The sequence below is a fragment of the Erinaceus europaeus genome, chromosome 11 (assembly GCF_950295315.1).
Source record: "Erinaceus europaeus chromosome 11, mEriEur2.1, whole genome shotgun sequence".
Lineage (NCBI taxonomy): Eukaryota > Metazoa > Chordata > Mammalia > Eulipotyphla > Erinaceidae > Erinaceus > Erinaceus europaeus.
The window spans coordinates 435,701-457,866 of NC_080172.1; the positions used below are offsets into that span (position 1 = coordinate 435,701).

Below are 22,166 nucleotides of genomic sequence, written 5' to 3' on the forward strand. Positions count from 1 at the left end.
AGAGGAAGGCGGTGGCCGCTTGGTGGCGCATGCGCACTGGGGGGAGCGGGCGGGGCTCGGGGAGAAAGGCGGAGGCCGCTAGTTGGCGCATGCGCACTGGGGCGCGAGCCGGACTCCGGGAAGAAGGCGGCGGCCGAGGCGGGGGCCGGGCCCCTGTTTACTCGGAGGAGGGCGCGGCGGCAAGATGGTCATGGCGCATTTCGTCGAGAGCTTCTGGGTAAGGACGGGGTGCGCGGCGGTGGGCGGGCGCGGGCTCGGCCTGCGGGTCTCTGGCCGCGGTCTGCCGGCCCCCGCGGGACCAGAGCCGGACGGAGGGACAGACAGACAGACGGACGCCGGCCCCGCGGGATCAGAGCCGTACGGAGGGACAGACAGACGGACGGACGCCGGCCCCGCGGGACCAGAGCCGGACGGAGGGACAGACAGACGGACGGACGCCGGCCCCGCGGGACCAGAGTCTGACGGACAGAGGGACGGACGGACGGAGGGACAGACAGACAGACGCCGGCCCCGCGGGATCAGAGCCGGACAGACAGCCGTGGCACCGGGACAAAGGCGGGGCGGGGGGCTCCTCCTCCCTCCTTCCGCCCGTCTGTCTGGCGCCCCCCGCTGACCGTGGGGCCTCACTTCTGGGGTCTCTGTGGGAGAGACCTCTCCGTCTCCCGGGTGCCCCCGCAGTCCCTGTGGGAGAGACCTCTCACTCCCCGCAGTCCCTGTGGGAGAGACCTCTCACTCCCCGCAGTCCCTGTGGGAGAGACCTCTCACTCCCCGCAGTCTCTGGGAGAGATCTCTCATTTCCCCATAGTCTCTGTGGGAGAGATCTCTCATTTCACTGCAGCTTCTGTTGGAGAGATCTCTCATTTCCCCACAGCCTCTTGGAGAGATCTCTTCCTCTTCCTGTGGAGATTTCTTCATTTCTGGGTGCCCTTAAGTCCCTGATGGAGAGATCTCTCCATTTCCCTGTGGGGGGTCTCTCCATCTCCTGGGTGCCCCCCAGTCTCTGTTGGAGAGATCTCTCATTTCTCCACAGTCTCTGTTGGAAAGGTCTCTCCATTTCTCCACAGTCTCTGTTGGCGAGATCTCTCATTTCCCCTCAGTCTGTTGGAGAGATTGCTCCCTCTCCCTGTGGAGATCTGCCCATTTCTGGTGCCCTGTGCAGGGAGGGACTGAGACCGAGCTCCCTTCTGTGACCCGCCATGTCAGTGTAGCAGGAAGGCACGGCCGCCTGTAGACTTCCCTGAGGAAATGTGCGCACGCACGCACACATGCACGCACACACAAGCATGCACACAGGCACACATGCACGCACACACAAGCATGCACACAGGCACACATGCACGCACACACAAGCATGCACACAGGCACACATGCACTCACATACAAGCACGCACGCACACAAGCATGTACACACGCACATGCACGCACACACAAGCACGCACGCACACAAGCACGCACGCACACATGCACGCACACACAAGCATGTACGCACATGCACGCACACAAGCGTACACACACACACATACACACACACACACACTGCCTCCAGGGCAACCCGCCCCGTAAAACACGTGTGCACACACAGAATGGCGCTGGTGCAGCCTGCCTGTGAAACGTGTTGTGTGGTGTGTGGGGCCTGTGCCGGGAGTCCTGTGCGCTGCCTCAGGCGCTGTGTGCTGTATGAGCTCTTCAGGTTTGCTGGGCTCAGCCCAAACTGCAGTCTTAAAGTTGTTCGCACCTGCTCATTGGGCTCTGAACATGGCCTTGTGTGGTGCTTTTGGATGTTATGAAGAATGCTTCAAGAAACTTTTTGTACAAGTTTTTCTGTGTTGTTCTTTATAAAAGATTGGGAATAAACTCTGGAGCTTAAGACTCGCAAGTCAAATTTATCTTTTGGTCTTTGCCCACTTGCAGTTTTGCAGAGAAAAGCGTAGAAAAATACATCCTGACTTTTCTGATGACCCAGTAGTTAAAGCGGATTGCAATTCACTTGACTTCCTTCCTAGCGTGGAATTGGGGCCGGAAGCTGTGGAGTTTAAAACGCTCCAGTGGAGGCCTGAGTGAGCTGGAAAAGTACCGACTAAATGGTTTCTGAGAATTTAGTAGTTGTCTGTTTAAAATAATGCAAAATCTGTGTATAGTTAAAGCCATTTATAAAATAAAAAAAGTTCTTAGAATACTGTAACATTTTTCATATTAAAATCTTAGAGGGTTTATTTTCTTACCAGTTACATGTGAGGGAGGTTACACGTGAGATGGGAAAAAACCAGAGAGCCACCCAGGTGTCTGCAGTGTTGGGGATTGAGCTGGGAGCTTCAGCATAAAAGTCAGGTGCTCTACTGGTTGAGCCATCTTCTCAGTCATCGTAGTGAAAGCTTAACAAGATGCATTTATTGCCCAAGACGGAGATGAAGTGAGAGGCCAAAGCACCACTGGGTCTGACATACCTGATGCCCGGTCAAAGCTGAGACCGCTGGCGTGTGGGTTCTGTGCTCTGCTGCCGGTGTTTCTGCCTCTTCATTCACAGCAGTGCATTTTGCCGTTTTCTTTAAAGTTCTTCTTAATTAAATCTATATGCTGCATTATGAACTTCTTTTTTAAAAATTTTTTAAGTATTTTAATTAATTAATTAATTTATTTATATTTTTTAGAAAGATGCAGAGAGAGAAAGACACAGTGAGAAACACCAGAGCACTGCTCAGCTCTGGTTAATGGTGGTGTGTGGACTGAACCTGGGACTTTGGAGCCTCAGGCATGAGAGTTTCTTTGCATAACCATTATGCTATCTACCCTGCCCACCCCTCCAGCCCTTCTAGGAATGGATTAAAAGGTGAACCTTCCCATAGAAACAGCCTGGGAGCATGGATTGACCTGCCAATGCCCATGCCCAGTGGAGAAGCGATTACAGAAGCACACCCACCTTCTGAGCCCCATAGTGATCCTGGGTTCACACTCCCAGAAAGATAAAGAACAGGAAGGCTTCCCTGAACTTCTTGATACAATACTTTGAGGAAGAAAATTAAAAACTTCCAACACAACAGAGGTTTTGTTGCTGATAAGCTAGCTTTTGCCACGCAGTGTGGTGCCTTTGATAATAAACTTGAAAATGTTTTTATTTTGTTCAAGTTGGACAGCAAAGCTAATTTTGACAGCAGAAATCCATGCCGTCACCTTCCAGAGGTTGACAGTTGCTAACCCTTCTGCAGAGACAGTGAGGTGAGAAGGTGTACGTCTGCCCTGCATCTTTCTGAGTCCGCCGCTGGCTCAGAGCAGTCTTGAAACCACGTGTGTCGGTACTGCCCTCACCCAGCTTGCATGGTCTCGTGCTGTCCCACAAGCCCAGGTGATCTAGTCCAGGCCTGGATCTGGTAGCTGGTAGCTGGTAGCTGTTAGAGGGGAGAAGGAGCACAACACGCTTGGCTGTGTCTCCGTCTCACTGGCATAGTATTCCGGTCTATGCCGTGAGCGGGCAGTCCTTCCAAAGACGTGGGTGAGTGAGGACTGAGGACTGGGACCCAGGACCTGCCCTGCGCAGGCCCAGCCCTGCTGCTAAGCCTTAGGACCACCAGGCTTCCCTTTAAGTCTCGCTGCGGCACCTGCTCACATACCCAAATGCCATCTGTTGATACTGTATGTGGCAGACCGCTCGCGTTGGATTTCTCAAAACATGAAATTGTCATTAAAAGGACTTTGGAATAAAGAGTGTCCTTTTGCTTGGTTATCTAATTAAATTTCGTGCCCTAGATGACAGGTTAGCAGCAGGTGCATACATGCTCTCGCAGCACTTACACATCTTTGGAGTCGTTTTCCCTCTTGGAAATAATAAAAAAATGCATCTGTAGAAAATTAACTGAGATGACTACCAAAACCCAGACTACAGACTTTCTATTACTTGAAATTTCCAAACAGCTTGGTGTACTTGGAGAGGTTGTGACTCCACTGGATTAATTGAGAAAGTATTTGCAGAATCTCAACACTCAGTTTTGAATAGACACAAAAGGAAAAACAGTGTAAAACGGCCTTTCTCTTCTGCAGCTGCCTCAAAGGCAGTATCTGTTAGCGGTTTACTAAGTCGCTTTCTGGAGACGCCCTGTGTCTGTCCGAGCAGATTAATACATATCACACCAAATGTGTGGCCTTTGCCGCCTGGGAAGTGGTGCTGTAGGGAGCACGCGCACCTTGCCCAGATCCCATCCCTGACGCATGTGCAGACTGAGGCTCTGACCGCTGTCTCCCTCTCACTGAGCCGTGGATGGATGGGTCGGGGTGACGGGCCACTGTGTCCAGGCTGCTTGCTGAGCAGTGGATGGGTGGGTCAGGGGGTGACGGGCCACTGTGTCCAGGCTGCTTGCTGAGCAGTGGATGGGTGGGTCAGGGGGTGACGGGCCACTGTGTCCAGGCTGCTTGCTGAGCAGTGGATGGGTGGGTCAGGGGGTGACGGGCCACTGTGTCCAGGCTGCTTGCTGAGCAGTGGATGGGTGGGTCAGGGGGTGACGGGCCACTGTGTCCAGGCTGCTTGCTGAGCAGTGGATGGGTGGGTCAGGGGGTGACGGGCCACTGTGTCCAGGCTGCTTGCTGAGCAGTGGATGGGTGGGTCAGGGGGTGACGGGCCACTGTGTCCAGGCTGCTTGCTGAGCAGTGGATGGGTGGGTCAGGGGGTGACGGGCCACTGTGTCCAGGCTGCTTGCTGAGCAGTGGATGGGTGGGTCAGGGGGTGACGGGCCACTGTGTCTAGGCTGCTTGCCACTTTACAAGCTGTTCAGGTGCAGACGAGATTCATGTGGCTCGGCTAAGTAGTCTTAGTACTGTATGGGCTAGAGCTCGTGGATTTCCATGCACTGTGCAAGAGGACCTGGGTTCAAGCCCCTGCCCCACTTGCAGGGTGGAAGCTTCACGGTTGTGGGCCAGTGTTGCAGGTGTCCGTCTCGGTCTCTCCCTCTTCACTTCTCTCTCGTCTCTATCAGAAATGAGAAAGAAGAAGGGAGGTGGAAGAGTAATTTGCATTTTTGCTTTACTCAGGAGTAGTTTGGAAGTGGGGAACTGATACTCGGTTCAGGAGATGGATTTTAGAATCTTACTGCGAGGAGGATAAAAAGTTGTTATCTGGCTTCTTTCTAATCTGGCAAAATAAATCCTAAATGCGCTCACCTTTTAGAACTGTTATATTATTCAGGCTTTGACACAGGAGAAAAGAAGATGAAGCTTTGTACATAGTTAGCACAGTAAGTGCTTATTAAGAACAATTGTTTACTGTGGTCCGGGAGGTGGCGCAGTGGTAAAGCTTTGGGCTCTCAAGCATGAGGTCTCGAGTTTGATCCCCGGCAGCACATGTGCCAGAGTGATGTCTGGTTCTTTCTCCTCCTATCTTTCTCATGAATCAATAAGATCTTTAAACAAAACAAAACAAAACAATTGTTTACTTCGCAGGAGGAAGCACATCAGTTGACTCTGTGAGATGTTGGGGATTTGGGAGTGAGTGGAGCAGGTAAGGCCCCCGAGTTAAGCTGTGTGAAGACCCAGGTTCCAGACTCCAGTCCCCACTGACAAGGGGAAGTGTCACAGGTGCAGACTATAGGTGCGCAGTCCCCCCCCTCCATTTCTCTTTGTCTCTGTCATAATAGGGAATAAAAGTGGCATGTGGGAATGGTGGGTTCCTTGTGCAGGCACTAAGCCCCAGCAGTAACCTTGGGGAAAAGAAAAAGTTGTGCCTTGGGTCTCACTCGTCCAAGTCCTGTATTCTTGTCTCTGAACTCTGTCCCCAGTGACAAACTAAGTGACCCTACTAAAAAAAAAAAAGATTTATGAGCTGGGTGGTGTTGTGCCTGCTAGAGCGCACATATCACAATAGCAAGGACCTGGGTTCAAGCCTTCAGTCCCCAGCTGAAGGAGGTGACTTTGCAAGTGGTAAATCAGGGCTGCAGGCATCTCTCTCTCTCCCTCTCTGGCTTCTTTCTGTCCTTGTCAAATCAATCAGTCAATCAATATATATGTGACTTGCCGTTGTGGGTGGGGGAAGTGGAGGGGAGGGCACGCGACATCCTGGAGATTGAACTTGGGACCTCGTGTTTGAGAGTCTGGTACCTTGGCCACTGCGTCACCTCCTGGACCACAGATCCCATATGACATTTAGATGACTTTAAAGGTCTAACATGTAGAAGAGGTGTGTCACAGTTAAAAATATTACAGTGAAGTTAGATGCATCTGTAGTTTGCATTAATTTAAAAAAAAAATTTTATTGGGGAGTCGGGCGGTAGCGCAGCATGTTAAGCGCGCATGGCGCAAAGCGCAAGGACCGGCTTAAGGATCCTGGTTCGAGCCCCCGCTCCCCACCTGCAGGGGAGTCGCTTCACAGGCGTGAAGCAGGTCTGCAGGTGTCTGTCTGTCTCTCCCCCTCTCTGTCTTCCCCTCCTCTCTCCATTTCTCTCTGTCCTATCCAACAACGACGATAGCAATAACAACAACAATAATAACTACAACAATAAAGCAACAAGGGCAACAAAAGGGAATAAATAAATATTAAAAAAATTTTATTGATTTATTTATTGGATAGAGACAGACATTGAGAGGGGAGGAGGAGGTAGAAGGAAAGAGACAGACACCTTGCAGCCTGCTTCACTACTCGTGAAGCTTTCCCCCTGCAGGTGGGGACGGACTAGAACCTGGGTCCTTGTGCACTGTAGTGTGTGCACGTAACCAGCGGCGCCACCGCCTGGCCTGTAGTTTGCGGTTTCATTACTTGTTGCAGCCGAAAACAATTTGAAAGTGTAAGGTGAGTTAGAACAACTTCTTCTTCCCCTTCCCCTTCCCATTATTCTTCTTCCTCCTTCTTCTTCTCCTCCTCCTCCTTCTTCTTCTTTTAATAATTTATTTATTTGTTCATGAGAAAGATAGAAGAGAGAGAAATGTCACTCTGGTACATGTGCTGCCAGGGATTGAATTCAGGACCTCATGGTTGAGAATCCAGTGCTTTATCCACTGCGCCACCTCCCGGACCTTGAACTTCTTATTTTGATAGAACAGAGAAATTGAAAGGGGTGGGGATAGAAGGGGAGCGAGCCTGACACCTGCAGACCTGCTTCACTGCTCTTGGAGCAACCCCCCACCCCCGTAGGTGGGGAGTGGGACTCAAACCCAAGTCCTAGCTCTGGGAAACGTGTGCGCCCAACCAGCTGCACTGCACCCTGGCCGCGGAGAGGTGCACTGAGTGGCAAGAACACACCAGTGTGCGTGCGTGACTTCAGCAGGGCAGGGCAGCGGACGGTCCAGGGCAGGGCAGCCGGCACGGTCCAGGGCAGGGCAGCGGACGGTCCAGGGCAGGGCAGCGGACGGTCCAGGGCAGGGCAGCCGGCACGGTCCAGGGCAGGGCAGCCGGCACGGTCCAGGGCAGGGCAGCCGGCACGGTCCAGGGCAGGGCAGCGGACGGTCCAGGGCAGGGCAGCCGGCACGGTCCAGGGCAGGGCAAGCCGGCACGGTCCAGGGCAGGGCAGCCGGCACGGTCCAGGGCAGGGCAGCCGGCACGGTCCAGGGCAGGGCAAGCCGGCACGGTCCAGGGCCGGGCAGCGGACGGTCCAGGGCAGGGCAGCCGGCACAGTCCAGGGCAGGGCAGCGGACAGTCCAGGGCAGGGCAGCGGACGGTCCAGGGCAGGGCAGCGGACGGTCCAGGGCAGGGCAGCCGGCACGGTCCAGGGCAGGGCAAGCCGGCACGGTCCAGGGCAGGGCAGCCGGCACGGTCCAGGGCAGGGCAGCCGGCACGGTCCAGGGCAGGGCAGGGCAGCCGGCACGGTCCAGGGCAGGGCAGCGGATGGTCCAGGGCAGGGCAGCGGACGGTCCAGGGCAGGGCAGCCGGCACGGTCCAGGGCAGGGCAGCCGGCACGGTCCAGGGCAGGGCAGCCGGCACGGTCCAGGACAGGGCAGCGGACGGTCCAGGGCAGGGCAGCCGGCACGGTCCAGGGCAGGGCAGCGGACGGTCCAGGGCAGGGCAGCGGACGGTCCAGGGCAGGGCAGCCGGCACGGTCCAGGGCAGGGCAAGCCGGCACGGTCCAGGGCAGGGCAGCGGACGGTCCAGGGCAGGGCAGCCGGCACGGTCCAGGGCAGGGCAGCGGACGGTCCAGGGCAGGGCAGCCGGCTCGGTCCAGGGCAGGGCAGCCGGCACGGTCCAGGGCAGGGCAGCCGGCACAGTCCAGGGCAGGGCAGGGCAGCCGGCACGGCCCTGCACAAGGACGGACGGCTGGCGGCTCTGCGAGGCGCTGTGTGCAGTTGAGGAGGTCAGCGGAGTAAGCCGTTTCTCCCCGGTGGGCGGCTTAGCCCCTCCGCGGCTCCCCTGAGACCCCCGCCCGGTGGGCAGAAGGAGGAGAAGGAGGGAGCACCCTGGCCAGCCCTTCACCAGAGCTGCCTCGGTGCCCTGCGCCGCTCCTGTGTGGCGCCAGGGTTCGGGAAGGGTTCTCTTGCCCTTTTTTCTTTTCGACACAGAGCAGCAGAAGGGTAAAGAGGACAGAGACGGAGCGCAACACTGCGGCTGCCCTCGTCGCCCTCAGCGCGGTGGCCCGGCTCAGGCCCGGGCCGGGCTGGCTGGGCCGCGTGGGGAAGCCTGCGCCCGCTGCCTGAGCTTCTCCACATCCCGATCCCGCCTTCTGCTCCGGTCACGCCTCGTCCCGGCTGCGGGACAGTTCTGTGCTTGTGCGTGAACAGCTCCGCGGCGGAAATAGAGGCCTAACTACAAAGGGTTTTCCTAACTTGTGGCTGAAGGCCTGTTTGCTAGCAGAAAAAGCTGTATCTCTTATCCTTCCTTCTTCTTCTAGCGTTTGCCCTTCTTCCGTAGCCAGTCAACAGCATCAGGTTGAGCCTGATGTAAAGTTCCGAGACCTCCTTTGAATCTGGAGAGGTGGCAGTTGTTGACTATGTGGGTCATAGTCTGTCTGGAGCCACAGGGGCAGTTCGGGTCGTCTCTGGCTCCCCAGCGATGGAACATAGCGGCGCACCGGCCATGGCCTGTTCGATAGCGATTGAGGAGGGCCCAATCATAACGTGCCAGGTCAAAGCCGGGTTGACGCTCGCAGGGGTCTGTGATGAGGTGTTTGTTCTTGACCTCAGCTGACTGCCAGCTCTGTTTCCAAGAGTCTGGAACAGAGAAGTTCAGTGTAGGCGTAGGGGACCAGATTGGGTGACGAGACGTCAAGCGTTGGACAGGGTGGGCGAAGATATCCGCGTATATTGGCAGGTCCGGTCGAGCGTAGACGTGGGAAATGAACTTAGATGATGCCGCATCCCGACGAATATCTGGCGGGGCGATGTTGCTAAGAACTGGCAGCCATGAAACCGGGGTGGAACGGATGGTTCCAGAAATGATCCTCATGGAGGAATATAATTTGGAATCGACCAGGTGGACATGGGGGCTACGGAACCATCCTGGGGCACAGTATTCTGCAGTGGAATAGCATCATGCCAGAGAGGATGATCGTAGTGTGGAAGCGTTCGCGCCCCATGAGGAGCTGGCCAGTCTTGCAATGATGTTATTCCTCACGCCCACCTTTGCTGCAGTTTTTATGAGATGTTCGTGAAATGACAGAGTGCGATCGAGAGTAACGCCAAGATAGACTGGCTGGGCTTCATGCCGGATTCTCTTACCGCCAAGCTGCACATTAAGCTCACGCGAGGCCGAGGCATGGTGTAGATGGAAAACAGATGATACCGTTTTTGCAGTGCTAGGGATTAGTCGCCATTTTTTACAGTAATCAGATATCAGAGACATGTCTTTCGTGAGTGTTTCCTCGAGGATGTCGAACTTGGATGCCTGAGTTGCACAGCAGATGTCATCGGCGTAGATGAACTTCCTTGAAGAAGTTTCTGGGAGGTCATTGATGTAAATATTAAATAGCGTAGGAGCCAGAACAGAGCCCTGGGAGAGGCCACTTGAGACAAGTCTCCATCTGCTAGACTTGTCACCCAGATGCACCCGGAATCTTCTGTTTTGGAGAAGAAACGATATAGTGTTGGCCACCCATGGAGGCAGGCATCTTGAGATCTTGACTAGGAGACCACGGTGCCAGACCGTGTCATAGGCTGCTGTGAGATCAACAAAGACAGCACCCGTCTTTAAATTCTTCTGGAATCCATTTTCAATGTAAGTTGAGAGGGCCAGGACTTGTTCGCAGGTAGATCTTCCTGGGCGGAAACCAGCTTGGGCGGGTGATAGGAATTTCTCTGTAAGATGAGAAATACGTGACAGAAGCAGCCTCTCAAGGAGTTTGTAACACACGGAGAGGAGAGAAATTGGTCTATAGCTGGCGGCCAGTGTTGGGTCTTTCTTTGGTTTCAAAACCGCTATAATCTTCGCACGACGCCAAACTTTGGGCATAGACTCAGATTCCAAGATGTGGGACAGGAATGCAGCGAGCCACTTCTTTGCCGCGGAACCCAGGTTAAGAATGAGTTCTGGGGTGATGTTATCATAGCCAGCAGCTGTTCCCGGTTTAACCCTCTTCAAAGCGTCTTCCAGTTCAGACAGTGTAAAGGGAGAGAGTTTTGGAGATGGACAAGATAACCGGAAGTGGGATGACCACTCGTGGGAAATTTCTCTTTTCCAGACTGGGTCGATCTTAGCACGTCCAACTTGAGTTAGGTGACTGGCCACTGAGTTTGGAGATACGGGAGGATGGGAGATGGGAGGGGGTTGGCTACCGGTACACAGTCTGTGAAGAAGCTTCCAGGCCTTCCTACTTGAGTGGGTGAAGTTCAGACTTTCCATGAGTTGTTGCCAGCGGGCTTGGCGTGCTGCATCCAGGGAGGCAATGAGATGGTCAGCCACATCTGGGTCGCCCGACTCATCATACTGCTTTAGTAGTTGCTCGCATTCAGCATCAAGACAAGGCGTATAGTTAGCACGTCTCCCACGAGGAATGGCTTGGGAAGCTGCTTTGAAGATGGCTTGGCGGAAGCGCCTGTAGGAATCTTCAGAGGGGATAGAGTTAATTGGAATTGCGGGAATAGATATGTTGGTAAGATCACTGAACCGACGCCAGTTTGCTTTCTGAAAGTTCCATCTTAGTTTCTCCGAGCACAGAATCAGTGGGAGCTGGAGACCAATGTGGATGATAGCTGGGCGGTGATGACTGTGCGGGAAGATCTTGAGAATCCTTCCTAACAGAGAAAGACAAAGTGGCGTTACATATTTCTTGAATTTCCATTAAAAAGGTGCTTGACGAGTCTTCAGTTGAGAGTTCATTTTTTAATTTTTTTTTTCCTCCAGGGTTATTGCTGGGCTCGGTGCCTGCACCATGAATCCACCGCTCCTGGAGGCCATTTTTCCCCCTTTTTGTTGCCCTTGTTGTCGTAGCCTCGTTGTGGTTATTATTATTGCCATTATTGATGATGTTCGTTGTTGGATAGGACAGAGAGAAATGGAGAGAGGAGGGGTAGACAGAGAGGGGGAGAGAAAGACAGACACCTGCAGACCTGCTTCACCGCCTGGGAAGCGACTCCCCTGCAGGTGGGGAGCCGGGGGCTCGAACTGGGATCCTTATGTCGGTCCCTGCACTTTGCGCCACATGCGCTTAACCCACTGTGCCACTGCCCGACACCCCATTTTTTTAATTTTTAAAAAGATTTATGTATTATTGGATAGAGACAGAAATTGAGAGAGGAGAGGGGAGAGAGCGAGAGAGACACCTGGATAGAGACAGAGAGAAATTGAGAGAGGAGAGGGGAGAGAGCTTCACCACTCATGAAGCTTTACCTCTGCAGGTGGGGACCAGGGGCTTGAACCCGGGTCCTTGTGCACTGTAATGTGTCTGTTTAACCAGGTGTGCCACTATCACCTGATTGATCCCTGAGGGTTCATTCACCTTTGTTGTTAAAATTTTCGGCGGCTCTAGCCGGCAGGGCTAGCTTCACGGGCAGGTAACAGAGACGTGGAGACAACGGCTGGGCAGGGAAGCTGTATTTCTTTATTCAGGAACAAACTAAGACAAACTAATCACCAAATTGAACTCCGCTGTCTCTTTGTGGCGGCGCAAGCACTCTCTCTTACTCTGGAACTCAGGAACTCTGGAACTCTGGAACTCTGGTGGGGTTCCTAGGGGCGGGGCCAAGCGGCCCGCGAAAACTAACTGGACTGATCTAATTCTCTTGGCGGGGGAGGGCTAGAACAAACCAATGTAAAGCATACGACACACCTTTTATGTATTTTATTTAAATTTTTTTGATATTATCTTTATTTATTGGACAGAAAAAGCCAGAAATTGAGTGGGAAGGGAGAAGGAGTGATAGAGTTGACTCTTTAAAAAGGGAACTTTCCCTAGGGTCAGCAGGTAGCTCAGTGGGTAGGACACTGATGTTGGAAGCATGAGGCCTGGAATTCAGGGCCCAGTATCTGCTTTATCCATTTTCAGTTGATGGGTATTTGGGTTGCTTTCACCTTTTTGGCTATTATGAATAGTGCTGTTTTTAAATTCACACACAGTGGTCTGGGAGTTGACGCAGTGGATAAAGCGTTGGACTCTTCAAGCATGAGGTCTCCAGTTCAGTCCCTGATTTCTGAGTGACGTCTAGTTCTTTCTGTCTGTCTAACTTCTTCATGAATAAATATGTAACATCTTTTTTAAAATTCACATACAGATTTCTTTCTGGACATCTGTATTTACTTTAAGGGTTGATTTTGGTAAATAGATCAACGGAAAATAAATTCATGAGTGATGAGTAAATGCCTATCAAAATCTTACCTGTTTGGGTTTGGGGTGACAGTTTAAAAAAAAAATTTTTTTTTTATATTTATTTTCCCTTTTGTTGCCCTTGTTGTGGTTATTGATGTGGTTGTTTGTGGATAGGACAGAGAGAAATGGAGAGAGAAGGGGAAGACAGAGAGGGGGAGAGAAAGACGGACACCTGCAGACCTGCTTCACCGCCTGGGAAGCGACTCCCCTGTAGGTGGGGAGCCGGGGGCTCGAACCGGGATCCTTATGCCGGTCCTTGTGCTTTGTGCCACGTGCACTTAACCTGCTGCACCACCACCCGACTCCCGGTGACAGTTTTTTAAGTGTCTTTATAAGAGAGGAGGAGAGAACTAGAGTATTACTCTGGTACATATGATGCCAAGATTTGAACTCGGCACCTCCTCTCCTGCTTTATCCACTGCACCGCCTTCCAGACCACTGGACACAGTATTTTAAAATTGATAGTGTAGTAACTGCATAGTTGTGCGAAGCATCCTAAAAGCGATTGCATTGTATACATCAAATGGGACACTTTGATGGTATCTGAGTTGTATCTTAAGAAAAGCGTTATGAAAATGCTCTAAACATTTGAGTAGAAGATGGGAGAAAATCCTGATCATTGAAAGGACGTTATCAGGCATAATATCTTGGGAGAAATCTGCATTTAGAACTGTTTGTCTTGCTAGCTTTTAGCTGTTATTTCCTTATTAAAGACTTGGCTTATTTAGTTAGAATTTTTTTTTTTTTGTTGTTAGAAGATTGACCAATACTCATTATCCCCCTTCCTAGAAACAGCATACTACTAGTATATTTAACATGCTTTTTGAAATGAAGATCTACTATGTATACTAGCTGCTTGCTTAACAACAACTAAAAAACTTCACTGAAGTGTATTGAGTTTTTAGTATTGTACTGTCATCATCACAGATCAATTTGGGGACACTCTTACCCCCATAATTGGATCTCTTTGCTCATTTATAGCGTCTAGACAGCTGCTGTCACTTTTCCCCGTAGCTTTTCCTGTTTGGGACATAAGTTGTCTCTTGTGTTTGGCTTCTTCGTTTAGTAGAAACATTGATTTTAGTTTATTAACATATACACATATCTGCCTTCCTTTGTGTGAGAGAGAAAGGGAGGGAGGTGAAGAAGTGCACGTGTGGTGGCCTGGGAGGTGGCGCAGTGGCTAAAGCACTGGACTCTCAAGCAGGAGGTCCTGAGTTCAATCCCCAGCAGCACATGGACCAGAGTGTTGTCTAGAATGTTCTCTCTTCCTATCTTTCTCATTAATTAATAAATAAAATCTTTAAAGAGAAACAGAAAATGCACGTGTGCACTAAAAGGAAGGAAAAGAAAGCTTGAGCGAGAGAGGGCGCCCAGAGCACTTCGGTAGCAGGCAGGCATCTCAGGTCTGCGCTCTGCTTGATGGGCCATTTCGCCAATTTCTTAAAAAAAAGAAATCATGGGGGCCGGGCGGTAGCGCAGCGGGTTAAGCACACGTGGTGCAAAGCGCGAGGACCCGCTCAAGGATCCCGGTTCGAGCCCCTGGTTTCCCACCTGCAGGGGAGTCGCTTCCCAGGCGGTGAAGCAGGTCTGCAGGTGTCTGTCTTTCTCTCCCCCTCTCTGTCTTCCCCTCCTCTCTCCATTTCTCTCTGTCCTATACAACAACGACAGTAATAACAACAACAATAAACAAGGGCAACAAAAAGGGAAGAAATGGCCTCCAGGAGCAGTGGATTTGTAATGCAGGCACCAAGTCCCAGCAATTATCATTTTAGGATGTGTCATTAGGGGAAGTTATAGATAGGGTTGTTTTTTTTTGTTTTGTTTTGTTTTTGCCATGATGCTGGGGGATGAAGTCAGGGCCTGCTCCTGTGAGATTCTATTGCTTAGTTTCCCCAGTCCAGTTTTATCTTGTGCTCTGAGAGGAGCTGGGCAGTTAGGGAAAGAGAACAGACACTGAAACACGGCTTCAGCAGCCATGGAGTTCCTTGGTGCTCTCATGTGATGCTGGCGAGCAAACACAAGACCTTGCTTGGCAGTATGACATGCTCTGTACCTGCTGACCAGGGCTGGGCCCCTCGAGTTCCTCCCTTCCTCCCTTCTTCCTCTCCCTTTCTCCCCCTCTATCCTTTCCTCCCTCCCTCCCTTCCTTATTTTAAGATTGCGTTTATTTATTTACAAATCTATGAATGGGATGAGAAAACCAGACGATCCCTCTGGTACATGGGATGCCAGAGATTGACTTTGGGATCTCACGCTTGAGAATCCAACCCCTCATCTGCTTTGCAGCTTATGGGGCCACCGAGTTCTTCTTTATTCTTCACTGGCACAGGGTGCTTCAGTGGGTACTCTCCCGTGCTCATCAGACCTTCTTCCTTCCTTCCTTTTTTATTGTTTATTTATACAAAGGAAACACTGACAAAAACCATAGGATAAGAGGAGTGCGACTCCACACAGTTCCCACCACCAGAGCTCCGTATCCCATCCCCTCCCCTGATATATTTCCTATTTTTTATCCCTCTGGGAGTGTGGACCCAGGGTCATTGTGGGATGCAGAAGGTGGAAGGTCTGGCTTCTGTAATTGCTTCCCCGCTGAACATGGATGTTGACAGGTGGATCCACACTCCCAGCCTGCCTCTCTCTTTCTCTAGTGGGGCAGGGTTGTGGGGAGGTGGGGCTCTAGGACACATGGGTGGGGTCGTCTGTCCAGGGAAGTCTGGTTGGCATCATGTTGGCATCTGGAATCTGGTGGCTGAAAAGAGAGTTAACATACAAAGCCAAACAGATTGTTGACTAATCATGAACCCAAAGGCTGGAATAGTTCAGATGAAGAGTTGGGGGGGGTCCTCTGTTTTTTTGTTAGTTAGTAATCCTATTTTAGTTATATTCCAAAGAACCCATGACTATACTAGTTTTGTTTTTTTCCTGAGCCTGACATCTGATATGCAGGTGGATCCAAGTTATTGTCTGGGGAGATGATGTCATAGCTGGAAAAAGGACCAGAAAGCTGGATCAGGGAAGAGAGTAGCTTCCAAATATGGGGAAGGGGTATAAATAGTGTTGACTGTAAACCCCATCGATTTGATGTGATCTGGGGCCCATATTCAGCTTAGGAGCCTGTGTGACCTCTGCATCCCTGTAGGTCTGGGATCTGAACATTCCAAGCTGCCCCAATATCAGCACCCATCTTTCTCAGGTGTAGCATAGAGTATATTGTCCAGCCTCCCTTGGAGGATGGAACATTCTCTACCATTGTTGATCCATGTTGAGGGCAAGGTCTCATGGGGGGCCCACAAAGGGGTCCATTGAGGGCAAAGCGCAAGGACCGGCACAAGGATCCCGGTTCGAGTCCCCGGCTCCCCACCTGCAGGGGAGTCACTTCACAGGTGGTGAAGCAGGTCTGCAGGTGTCTGTCTTTCTCTCTCCCTCTCTGTCTTCCCCTCCTCTCTCCATTTCTCTCTGTCCTAGCCAACAAGGGCAGCAAAAGGGAAAATAAATAAATAAATAAATATATATATATATAAAGAGTCATCGTTAAAGTGTGCCAGTCTCTTTTCCTTATTCAGCTTTCGTAGTCCTTATTTTGATAAGGTTAGCTTTGGAGTGACGAGTGCCATCTCAGCCTGCTTCACTGCAGACTGTGTCCAGAGATGTCAGGCGTGGAATGTCAACCCTTCAGCCTCATTACTCGGGTGAGACCTTTCCTTTCATAGGATTCTCTAATTCCATTTTGAGTGGTTCACTTCCTAACAAAGTCCCAAAACCTAGATATAGACCAGGTCTCATGAGATAGGGCAGATGTTCACATGTATCCATAAAATAAGGCAAAATATACATCTGAAAGCAAAAGTACACAATAGTCTGTAGTGAGTCAGTATATGCAGCAAGCAAGTAGAAAGACCTAAAAAGACACCATAAAGTTCCTAATGAAATAGTGTCTACTTAGACTTAGATACCCTCCTCACCTACTTCCTGTTACACCTCTTCCTTTCCCTTCCTTCCTTCCTTCCTTCCTTTTTTTTCTTTCTTGGAATAGATTTCAAAAAGTGAGATCACTGGATCAATCAAGAATATAACATCTGTAGCTTCAGTAGAATGTTGAAGAGCAGAAGGCATCTTTTTGAGGCTCATTCATTAAGGACCGAGGAGGAGGAGAGAGAACTGGACTGTGACTGGTAATGGGAGCGCTCAGTCAGGAGCACCATGCCTCACTGGCATATGTGGTTGGGGTCTAGAGCTCTGGGCCTCACATGTGAGAGTCCGGTCTTTATCTTCTGCGTCTCCTCGCGGGCCGTGCAGCAGAAGGCATCTTTCTTTGCTTTTCTGTCATTCTGTGAAGGTTGTTTCTTTGCTCTCTTTGTGGTAACTTGCTCATTTGGTCATTGATTCAAGAACTGTAAACATTTCGCTGGGTTACGTTGTCTGTTGTTGGTGCTCCTCATTCATTGAGGACTAGCTTAATGAACGTTGCTCTTCTGAATTTTTGTTTCGTTTTTCAAGTCTATTGAAAGACTTAAACTGGTCATTATAATTGCTTATGAGATTACTAGTAGTAGTTTAAAGGAGTCAAGACATAGTGATTTTAAAACCCAGACCCTGAGTTAAATAATCAATAGTGTATGTTAAAGAAGGTAAAGTGGGTTTTGGTAATGTGCTTATTACTTTTGAAATACACACTAGAGTAGAAGTCTGGTACTTAATGCAGTGTGGGGGTAGGACCAAGGGCTTCATGCCTGCAATGCATGCACTCTGTCCCTGCATTTTATTTTGATTTATTTATTTTGCCTCCAGGGTTACTGCTGGGGCTCGTGCGAACCCACTGCTCCCGGAGGCTATTTTTCCCATTTTGTTGCCCTTGTTGTTGTGCTTGTTGTAGTTGTTATTGTTCTCATAGCTGTTGTTGTTGGATAGGACAGAGACAAATGGAGAGAGGAGGGGAAGACAGAGATGTGGAGAGAAAGAGACACCTGCAGACCTGCTTCTCTGCTTGCGAAGCGACCTCCTACAGGTGGCCAGCCGGGGCTCAAACCGGGATCCTTATGCCGGCCCTTGCACTTTGCGCCATGTGCGCTTAACCAGCTGTGCTACCACCCAACTCCCTATTTTATTTTATCTTACTTTTTATTTTTAATTTTTATTAAATTGGGGAATTAATGTTTTACATTCAACAGTAAATACAATAGTTTGTACATGCATAACATTCCCCAGTTTCCCATATAACAATACAACCCCCACTAGGTCCTCTGAATCCTTCTTGGACCTGTATTCTCCCCACCCACCCACCCCAGAGTCTTTTACTTTGGTGTGATACGCCAATTCCATTTCAGGTTCTACTTGTGTTTTCTTTTCTGATCTTGTTTTTGAACTTTGGCCTGAGAGTGAGATCATTCCATATTTATCCTTCTGTTTCTGACTTATTTCACTCAACATGATTTTTTCAAGGTCCATCCAAGATCGGCTGAAAACGGTGAAGTCACCATTTTTTACAGCTGAGTAGTATTCCATTGTGTATATAGACCACAACTTGCTCAGCCACTCATCTGTTGTTGGACACATGGGTTGCTTCCAGGTTTTGGCTATGACAAATTGTGCTGCCAAGAACATATGTGTACACAGATCTTTTTGGATGGGTGTGTTGGGTTCCTTAGGATATATCCCCAGGGGAGGAATTGCAGGGTCACAGGGCAGGTCCATTTCTAGCCTTCTGAGAGTTCCCCAGACTGGTCTCCACAGAGGTTGGACCAATTGACATTCCCACCAGCAGTGCAGGAGGGTTCCTTTGACCCCACACCCTCTCCAGCATTTGCTGCTGTTACCTTTTCTGATGTGTGACATTCTCACAGGAGTGAAGTGGTATCTCGTGGTTGTCTTTATTTGCATTTCTCTGAGAATCAGAAACTTGGAGCATTTTTTCATGTGTTTCTCAGCCTTTTGGATCTCTTCTGTGGTGAATATTCTGTCCATGTCCTCCCCCCATGTTTGGATGGGGTTGTTTTGTTGTTGAGTTTGGCAAGCTCTTTATATATGTTGGTTATTAAACTCTTGTCTGATGTATGACATGTAAAGATCTTCTCCCATTCTGTGAGGGGTCTCTTGGTTTGGGTAGTGGTTTCTTTTGCTGTGCAAAGCTTTTTAATTTGATGTAGTCCCATAGGTTTATACTTGCCTTAGTCTTCTTTGTAATTGGATTTGTTTCATTGAAGATGTCTTTAAAATTTATGCGGAAAAGAGTTCTGCCAATATTTTCCTCTAAGTATTTGATAGTTTGTGGTCTAACATCCAAGTCCTTGATCCACATGGAATTTACTTTTGTATTTGGTGAAATATAGTGGTTCAGTTTCATTCTTCTGCATGTTTCAACCCATTGTTTCCAACACCATTTGTTGAAGAGACTCTGCTTTCCCCATTTAATACTCCCCATTTAAAGAGCCCCTTTGTCAAAGATTAGATGTCCATAGGTGTGGGGGCTCACTTCTGGGCTCTCAGTTCTATTCCACTGGTCAGTGTGTCTGTTCATGTTCCAGTACCAAGCAGTTTTGATGACAATGGCCCTATATTGCAATTTGAGATCTGGGAGTGTGATGCCTCCGGTTCTGTTCTTTTTTCTCAAGATTGTTTTTGCAATTCTAGGTCTTTTCTGGTTCCAGATAAACATTTGTAGCATTTTTTTCTATTCTCCTAAAAAATGTGCTTGGGACTTTGATGGGGATAGCATTAAATTGGTAGATGGCTCTGGGTAGTATATTCATTTTGATGATGTTAATTCTACCCACCCATGAACATGGAATGTCTTTCCACTTCTTTGTGTCTTTTTCAGTTTCTTTGAGTAGTGACTCATAATTTTCAGTATACAAGTCTTTCACCTCTTTGGTTAGGTTTACTCCTAGATATTTTATTGGTTTTGTTGCTATCGTAAAAGGAATTGATTTCTGGATTTCAATTTCTTATAACTTAGTGTTTGCATAACACTTAGGAATGCCACTGACTTTTGAATGTTAATTTTGTAGCCTGACACCTTACTGTATTGCCTGATGATTTCCAAAAGCTTCTTGCTGGATTCCTTAGGTTTTTCTGTGTATACTATCATGTCATCTGCAAATAGGGAGAGTTTGACTTCTTCTCTTCCAATCTGTATCCCTTTAATTCCTTGGTCCTGCCTGATTGCTATGGCAAGAACTTCCAACACTGTTGGTAAGCTTCTAATTCTGCTTCTAAAAACCCCTTCTGTTTCATTTGGTTTAATCCCCCGTTTAACACTATTCTATTTACATAACTAAGCACCAGTATGCCTGTACAGGATTGGTTTGATCCCACTCAAAGCTGCGGTCTATTTACATAAATCACTAACTATGCACCACCCTCCCTCCAGGGCATTGGTGGTTCAGTGGTAGAATTCTCGCCTGCTCCACCCCCTCTCCTTGTCACACCCTGATTTTCACCAGTCACTTTTCTCTCCACCCTCTTTACGTCACATCCTGTTCACACCCTACTTGGAAAGTATATATATGGACAGGATTGTTCGTTTTAATTAGTTTTTAGTTTAGCTCAGCTTGGTGTAGATTGTGCTGCGTCCTGCATGTCCTGCATGTCCTGCATGAATAAAGAGATACTGCGTACAGCTCAACCATGAGTCCCGGGTCATCTGTCTACTCGCGAAGCTAGTCCGACACAACACTATGTTGAATAGTAATGGTGATAGTGGGCAGCCATGTCTAGTACCTGATCTGAGGGGAAATGCTTCCAGTTTTTCACCATTGAGTGTGATGTTGGCTGTAGGTTTGCTATATATAGACTCCACTATCTTGAGGAATTTTCCATCTATTCCCATTTTTTGTAGTGTTTTGATCATAAAGGGATGTTGTATTTTGTCAGAGGCTTTCTCTGCATCTATTGATATGACCATGTGGTTTTTGGTCTTGCTTTTGTTGATGTGGTGGATCACATTGATTGATTTATGTATATTAAACCAACCTTGCATGCCTGGGATAAACCCCACTTGGTCATGATGAACAATCTTTTTGATATACTGCTGTATCCGGTTGGCTAGAATTTTGTTCAATATTTTCGCATCTATGTTCATCAGAGATATTGGTCTGTAGTTTTCTTTTTTGGTTGTGTCCCTGTCTGCTTTTGGTATCAGGGTGATGTTGGCTTCATAGAAGCTGGCAGGGAGTATTCCAGTGTCTTCAATCTTCTGGAAGACTTTTAAAAATAGAGGTATTGGTTCTTCTTTGAAGGTTTTGTAGAATTCATTTGTAAAACCATCTGGTCCAGGACTTTTATTTTTGGGGAGATTTTTGATAACTGTTTTAATTTCATTAGCTGTGATGGGCCTGCTCATGTTATCCACTTCCTCTTTACTTAGTTTTGGAAGTTGGTAGGTATCTAGGAAATCATCCATTTCTTCCAGGTTCTCTAGCTTGGTGGCATATAGTTGTTCATAGAAGCCTTGCATGATATGTTGAATTTCTGTGGTGTCTGTTGTGATATCTCCTCTTTCATTTAGTATCTGATTTATTTGGGTCTTCTCCCTTTTTTGTTTTGTGAGTCTGGCTAAAGGTTTGTCGATTTTGTTCACTCTTTTGAAGAACCAACATTTACTTTTGTTGATCTTTTGTATGGTTTTCCTATTCTCAATGTTATTTATTTCTGCCCTAACTTTAGTGATTTCTGTCCTTCTGGTTGCTTTAGGATTCCTTTGTTGTTCTTCTTCTAGGTCTTTAAGATGTGCAATCAGGTTGTTTATTTGTGCTTTTTCTTGTTTCCCAATGTGTGCTTGCATAGCTATGAACTTCCCTCTTAGGACTGCTTTAGCTGTGTCCCAAATATTTTGATAGCTTGTGTCTTCATTTTCATTGAACTCTCGAAACGTTTTGATTTCTTACTTGTTTTCCTCTTTGACCCAGAGGTTGTTAAGAAGTGTACTGTTGAGCTTCCACATTTTGGCACTGTTACTAATCTTTTGTTGATTGTTAAGTGTTAGTTTAATTCCACTGTGGTCTGAGAAGATGCTTGGGATGATTTCAGTGTTCTTGAATTGGCTGATGCTGTCTTGTGGCCTAACATATGGTCTATCCTCGAGAATGACCCATGTGGATTTGAGTAAAATGTGTATTCCAGTTTCTTGGGATGAATGACTCTGAAAATGTCCAATAGTTCTAGTTTATCTCTCTCTTCATTTAGCTCCCTTATGTCTTTATTGATTTTCTGCCTGGATGATCTGTCAAGTTGAGAGAGTGGGGTGTTGAAGTCCCCTGCTATGACTTTGTTGCTGTTAATATATTCCTGTAGCTCTTTCAGTAGATGTTTGATGTATTTAGATGGCTTCTCATTGGGTCCTATTTTAATTTTAAAATGAGAATGTGGAGATGGTTTTTTAAAACAAGATGATTAACTTTATTATTTATTTTTAGTGAAAGAGTAACACTGAAGAAGGGTACACAGTGACACACACACCCGGGC

At 48.7% G+C, this 22,166-nt stretch overlaps 1 protein-coding gene across 2 annotated transcripts in view; it reads left to right on the forward strand.

Moving 5' to 3' along the window:
- The first annotated feature begins 72 nt into the window (after window positions 1-72).
- The window catches only part of FCHO2 (FCH and mu domain containing endocytic adaptor 2), a 103,165-nt gene continuing 81,071 nt past the window's right edge, over window positions 73-22,166 (forward strand). For both annotated transcript variants that reach the window (XM_060201034.1, XM_060201033.1), the window contains exon 1: window positions 73-217. In XM_060201034.1, the coding sequence (XP_060057017.1) occupies window positions 185-217 (33 nt within the window). In that variant the 5' untranslated portion in view covers window positions 73-184. The remainder of the gene's footprint in view (window positions 218-22,166) is intronic.